Raw genomic sequence first — 7,076 nt, 5'->3', positions numbered from 1 at the left:
GTGAGATGCATAAAAAATATTTTTTTTATATAAATAATAAATATAAGTAGAAAATCAACTGACATCTAAATGCTGTTGAAGATTTGTATCAGAAGCATATTTATTTACATATGTTTATTCATTTCCTTTCTGTTTTTGGTACCTTTGTTTTTGTCTGTTTGTTTCAGCTTATTGATTTATATTTTAGTTCAGTCTACGTTTGATGCTTAACACCAACAGAGATGAAAAAAAGTCTACTTAAAAAAATGCAGTTGCTGCAGAGCACAGAAGACTTAAAAACATGCACAGAATTCCATTAGGCTTACAATATTTTAATTTATCCAAACCCTATGCATTTTTTTTTCTTTTCAATTAAGTTTTAAACAACACTCAATATTCAAATAAAAAGCAGACTCTTAAAACAACAAATATTGTCTTTTTTTAATGTTTTAATTTTAAAGATGTTTTACTTAAGAGGTTTTTTTTTTTCCCTTAATGTTTTATTCACAAGTGACAAATCGAGACTTGAATTCTAAGTCTTTTCCTCATGCCTTCAAATGTTTTTATAAACGGCAAAAAAGACAAAAAATGTTTATAAATAGATACATAGATAATAAAATATGGAATGTGTTGATATTTTAGATACCTGAATGAATTAGAGTATTCTGCAATTTCTTACTTGTCCAGGACTCTAGTTGAAATTTTATAGTACATGTAGGAAAAGGGTGTGGTAAAGGGCACAATCAGGAAGAGAAGTGAATATGATTTTAGTTCTCCTGAGTTCACAAATATTAATTTTCTCCATCTAAATAGAAACACCCATTGTCTTTATGTAACTCAACGCAGGAAACTTTGAGCTTTTGCTGGGAGAAGCTCTTGTTGGAAAAACACAAACGGCCAGTTTCCTTTAAGGTGGTAAAGTTTGGAATCCGGTGGTAAAACCATTTATCTCCATTAAAGTCTTTTTTTTTTAAATTGCCATCAGTTCCCAAACTTTACCACCTCACCTCAATGGAAACTAGGCCAAAATGCATAAAGACATTGGGTTCCATGTACTAAGCAGTGAATGCTTCTTTTGATCCCTTGCAGGGCAGGCTTGCTCATGTAAACCTGATTTCTGCAATATAACAAGCAGTGCTCATCTGGCCGCTGCCTCTTATCTTCTCCGCCACTTCTGAGTCGGTGGATATAAATCACACCAAACAAGTTTAATCTGGTTAATGACAAGCGAGGCTGTGCTGTGCAAGCAAGTGCTTATACAATAGCACATAAAGGCATCTGACGTACAGTGTCTGTTGCCCATTTTCCACAAAGCTAGACAGACAAGTTCCTAAATCAGGAGCCTTATCCACCCTTTGGCTATGCAAATGGAGCTCAATGTAAACGTGTGATGTTTATTCCAGTTTGCCCAACGTGTGCGTCTACAGGCACCGACTACAAGTGGTATTACAGTCCACACTACACTATTAATGTCAGAATTCCCTCAGTTAATACATTTCTATGAGGTTCTGGGCCATGTTGGTTGGTATAAAGAGGAGTGAAAAAATTCCGCTCAAGAAGTTCTTTGCCATATATCTTGTTATATGTTTTTAGGTGGACAGTAGCAATCAATAAACGGATAATACCTGGTTTCCTGAGAAAGTGGTAATTCATTTTGTGTGATGTGCAAGACTAAATGGACAACTTGTAATACAAGGACGATAAGCACGCTGCTACTATGTCCTACTGAAAGTATAGGGCATAATTATCTAATTTTCATAGTGGTAGTCCAAGCACAAAATAAGGCACTGCACTCGTTCAAGTGAAATCAGTGTTATAAAATAAATATTTGTCGAGTTCAACTATAACAGTTTCTATTGTTAGACAGTTGTCCTTGTTGGTTGGAATTAAATCTGCCCTCTTGCTGTTTCAAATACATTATAACCTTTACTAATAGTCGAGAGTCAAGATATAACACTGCTTAAAATGTAAACAAATTACAGGTTACAAAATCGTTTCATTTCCATTTGCAATCTGTATTTCCGTTGCATAAAATAATGAATATCAGAGACAAATTTAATCCATCCTAGATTTGTTTTTCTTGAAAGAACTTTACAGAAGTTTAAAATAATCCAGGGAAAAGCACCTACTTTGGTTTCACAACAAAAGTTCTTGAAGGATTAACGTTCAAGGGGCAAGTTGTAGGTGATTTCTAATGTTTAAGATGCATGCAGAACACCGAATCCTTTTTCCTTACGTATCAAAGTCACGTCACATCATGCTGTTGCTCTAGAGAGTATATTTTTCATTTCACAGACCATGAAACAGCTTTCACAAATTTGGTTGGCAGTTCTTCCAAAGATTGTTTGATCAAAGACTTATTCAAAGCGTTTTCTATAAAATATTGCTATATTCAATGCATAATATCTTGTTCCATTGTTATGTGTGGCCTTGCTCAGCTTTCTTTAGCTAGGAAAATGTCTGATACTTTTTCTTTTTCTATTTTTTTTTATCGTCTCCTTAGAGTTTTGTGTGTATAATTCAGAAAGACTTTGAGGAATCTGAATACGTCTATGGATATTTGTATTGGAACATGAAAACTACTTTTATAAACTGCTTTTTGATAACTCATATCTGTTTTTTATCAAATATTTAAATTGAAGCAATGACATAAATAAGACATAGCTCATGTAGTATCTATGTCCTATAATGTTTTCAGGTTAAAATGCTTAAAGGGATTTTTTAATTTGAAACTTGGAACTAAAACCATGCAACAATTTATTTTTAGAATTGTCTAAAAAGCACATAACAGGTGCACTGAAAGGATTAATGGGCACTGATTGATAGATATATATATATATATATATATATATATATATATATATATATATATATATATATATATATATATATATATATATATATATATATATATATATAGGTATCTAATGTACTTAAAGAGAGAGGTGCATCTATGATTCAAGTGTAGCTATTTTATTACCACTAACATCCTGCGGTTAAGGTATACGCTTACATTAAAAACATAAGTGTTAACATGTATAAAATAGTCACACAGCTGCCTTCTTCAAGGTCAGAGGTATGTAACTGCATACCTTAAAGGGACACTAAACAAATGCTAGATAGAATGTAGCTTTCAAAGAAAAGATTAGTCTGTGAATAACATGTAGATGTATTTTTTCCAAGTTTCATTAGTTGTTTAAATATTGACAAAATAAGTGTAAAGTTTTGTTGTCTATATAAAACAATGGGATCTGCCATGCTACTTAGGTCACCTTCTATGCTGTGGCCAATTAGGGACAGTTATTAATAGGTCACTAGAGTGTGCAGCCAATGGCTGTGCGGAATTGAACAGTGTTCTGCACTTCCATTTCTAACAGGAAATGAAATGCTCACAATTTCAGAATGGAATTACAGGAAAAGGGGACAAAATACATAATGAAAGTATATTGCAGAGTTTTTTTTATATACAGTATATACAATTCATCATTTTATATTACCATCTCAAAATGTTTAATGTCACATTAACTGCAGGGTGTGTTAGCAGCAATAAAATATCTACACTTCAATTGTAGATGCGCCTCTCTCTTTACGTATTATAGATTTTTATAATTGTATAGACTGTTTTTCTCCTATTGATTTTGTTCTGATTTAAGCACAATTGACATTAAAGGGACACAAAAAAATGAAAAATGCTAGACATTAGAGATTGGCATGAGCAAAAAATGTGCGAACCACATACATAAGTTATAAATATTAAAATGTAGCTTGTAGTGAAAAACCATATGTTAAAATTCCCTATAGAATACAATTAGATATTTTTATATTTCCGTTTTTTTCCCCAAATGTTATTCAGATACTCACAATCCATTCTATCAATATAAATTAAAATCAGATGTAATTTTTAAATCTATCATAACATGTTATTAAAAAAAATAAAATGATCTATCAATAAATAATTGGCATACCTTTTTATATTTTAATGCAACCCACATATGTGTACACCCATGAATGAATTAATTAATACATAAACACATATATTTGGATGGTTCCCTCATCTCCATCTCTAAACCTCAGACTTCTTCTCCCTAAGGGTATAATGATCAAAAACCGTCATGAAGAGAAGTCATACAGAATCTTTGTGGCCTTACTTTGAGCATTGTATTGTAGGTGCCTCTCATTCACACATAGAATCATTCATAGCTAGATTAACAGCTCACAAGGTACATTTTGCCATTGTTAAAGTTTTTGAAGGACCTCACAGTACTCTTGAGACTTCTTAGATAATTTTGCCAGAGCTGAAAGCTTCGTCAGTATATTTCTCACCATTCTGACAGCTCACATGGGCAGACCACATTGGATGAGGTAAAAAAGGGGCTGAACCAGGAATTCCCTTTGACTTGTGAGCCTATCTTTATAGAAATTAATAACGTTCACTACAATGCAGACACCAGGCACTGATATCAACATAGTTTTTCTGAAACCTATACAGCTTAATTTACCTTCAATTTGTTTCTAGTTTTACATTCAAGTCTCTTTGCTTCACTTTAAATATGTGTAATGTGTATGTTGAAACAAATTCATCAACAAGAGGAATCTGCTAGACCTATGGCATAATATGCTTAGATTATTCTGATACCTATTGTGAGGGAACTTGATGTACAAAAATATAGCAGAAGGAACAATGCTTCATTTAATAATCTGCAACTGTTGTAACAAATAATTGGAAAAACATTATGTGGAAACCCATTTTCAAATTTTACAGCAAAGTGTCCTTTGATTTTAAATTACATGGACGGGAGATATATATCCATCTGTATCTGCACTGTTGGGCCATCAACCAGGGTGCAGAGTCAGTAGTACTCAGTCTGTTTCAATGAAGGACTGCACTCGCTGGATTTAGATACAGAATTAATTATATATTTCTGTATCTAAATCCAGCGAGTGCAGTCCTTCATTGAAACAGACTATATATATATATAGATAGAGACCCTTTAAAGTGCAACTACAAAATGAATAGTATGGCTACTACTCGCAATTCAATTCTTCTTTATCTTTTGCTTTTTCGCTTCAAAGCATTTCTCTTATTTTAACCCATTACTGGTGCTGGCTGGTTAATTTTCATACAGGGCACCCCTATATTGAAGCTTAGGTATTCTTGCTCTCTGTGACAGAAGCAGTGCACGTTCTCAGATCTGTGATATGGCTTTTTGACAGCTGTATTAGACATTTCACATCAGCATGTATGCTAAAAAGCAGAAGATTTATATTTTTGCAATGACTGCATTGCTATATTTAATTAATGTGGCCTTTTTCTATATGTTATGTAAGATTTTAAGCAGTGTATACAACTGCAAAAATATATACAGTACCTCCTGGTCAGTAACAATACAGTTATGAAAAAAAAACTTCCCGGTTTTTTAGATTTTCACCATTTCTGTCACAGGGTGCAAGAACAGGTGACCCCCAAAATAATGGCACCCAGAAAATGCATTCTTTACCAAATTACTCCTGAGCAGCATTGAAATCAGAGAGCTGCAAGCACAGGAGGAAATTCAATGACATGTTGAGTGGGTAGTAACCATTTTGTTAAAGGGACAGTCTACGCCACAATATGTATTGTTTAAAAAGATAAAAATGGAAAGTTGTTTAAAATGACATGCCCTATATGACTCATGAATGTTTATTTTTGACTAGACTGTCCCTTTAAAGTCTAGTAAATTAATGTCCCTCATGTTTTTTTTAATTCTTTTTTTTTTTAACTATACAACACAAAATAGGCTGAAACACACTCTATAAAGTCAGCAATATTATATTAAAAGAAAGAAAAAAGTTAAACAATTTAATATAGCTGTAAATTTTTACTTGCCAGAATGTAATTTGTGCACAATTAATATTGGTTATAGTTATTTAAAATGTAGTTTTATTATGAACTGACAAATACTTCTGTGCCAACGTAAAATTTTTATTTAATAGAAGCTTGCAGTTTAAACGTCATAATGATAAAATATTTTATTTTTTTATTTTTTTTATTGGCTTTCAACTTTCCAACTTTATTAGAAATACATTAGTAATCCCGTTTTGCCAGCATAAAAGTGTAATCAATTTAATCAATCATACTTGCAGAAGTAATGTACATTGCTGAAAAAAACGACTTAATTTTAATTAAAACTATCACTTTTGCAGAAGTGTGAAAAGCTGGAAAATAATTTTGATGACATCAAACATACGACTTTTGGTGAACGTGGTGCACTTCGAGAAGCAATGAGGTAAGAATGTGTCTCCATGGCAACAATCGGCCATGTGGTATAGCAAAAGTCATTCTTCATTATTGGGGGAACAAATGAGTTCATTGCTACCATTCAACTCCGTTCTCCAAGGTATTAATTTGTCACTGGGAAGGCGTCCCTTGAGGCTTTGCTTTGGTTTAAAGCTTTATAAATGTTAGGCTTCACTGCACAGTAAAAATGTAAATGTTTAATTGGTTGCTTAAAATGCTTTTGGTTTTCCTGATTTATATTTGTATTAAACTATGAATGAATTGGAATTCTGATTTTGTGCATCATACCTATGAACAAATGGAATATATTTAAATTGGTCTGTATTTGAGTAAGTCCAAATAAAGTGTGTTAACATTTTATCATCAATAGGATAATATTGAGGTAATTATATGGCACTAAGAACATGGATTATTCCTTATATGTAGTTATATTACTTAAGAGACAGTAAACACCTATTACAAGACTTCCTGTAGCTGATAGCATAACTAACAAATACATGATAAAAAAGACAATGTAGCACATGCATTTGGTTTTGTCATGAATTGAAATTGGACAAACAAGGATATTTGTTTCATTTGAATGCAAACTAATATCCGAACAAATGCACCCCGATAACAAATTAATACTTAAGAAATTCATCAGTATTTATTAGTTTCCTTTAAATGGTTAAAATAATTAAGTTTAGCTCACTGGAGAGCTGCACTAACCCGCTCCTTTTTTTTTTTATAAAGCTCCAGCCATGCTAAAAGGAGCTTAGCGCGACAGCTCCCAGGGTCTTCACTTAAGGAGAAGGTCCTTTAGTACAGGTCCTGAAAGCCA

General features: G+C 32.6%; 1 protein-coding gene across 1 annotated transcript in view; it reads left to right on the top strand.

The window, feature by feature from the left end:
- DPYD (dihydropyrimidine dehydrogenase) overlaps positions 1–7,076 on the top strand; it is a 1,643,387-nt gene that overhangs the window by 271,489 nt on the left and 1,364,822 nt on the right. Inside the window, exon 3 of the mRNA XM_053694067.1 lies at positions 6,163–6,245. Within this exon, the coding sequence (XP_053550042.1) occupies positions 6,163–6,245 (83 nt within the window). The remainder of the gene's footprint in view (positions 1–6,162; positions 6,246–7,076) is intronic.

This window comes from Bombina bombina, chromosome 10 (assembly GCF_027579735.1).
Source record: "Bombina bombina isolate aBomBom1 chromosome 10, aBomBom1.pri, whole genome shotgun sequence".
Classification (NCBI taxonomy): Eukaryota; Metazoa; Chordata; class Amphibia; order Anura; family Bombinatoridae; genus Bombina; species Bombina bombina.
Note: the sequence above shows the minus strand (reverse complement) of the source record. Positions and strands in the feature narration are given on the sequence as shown.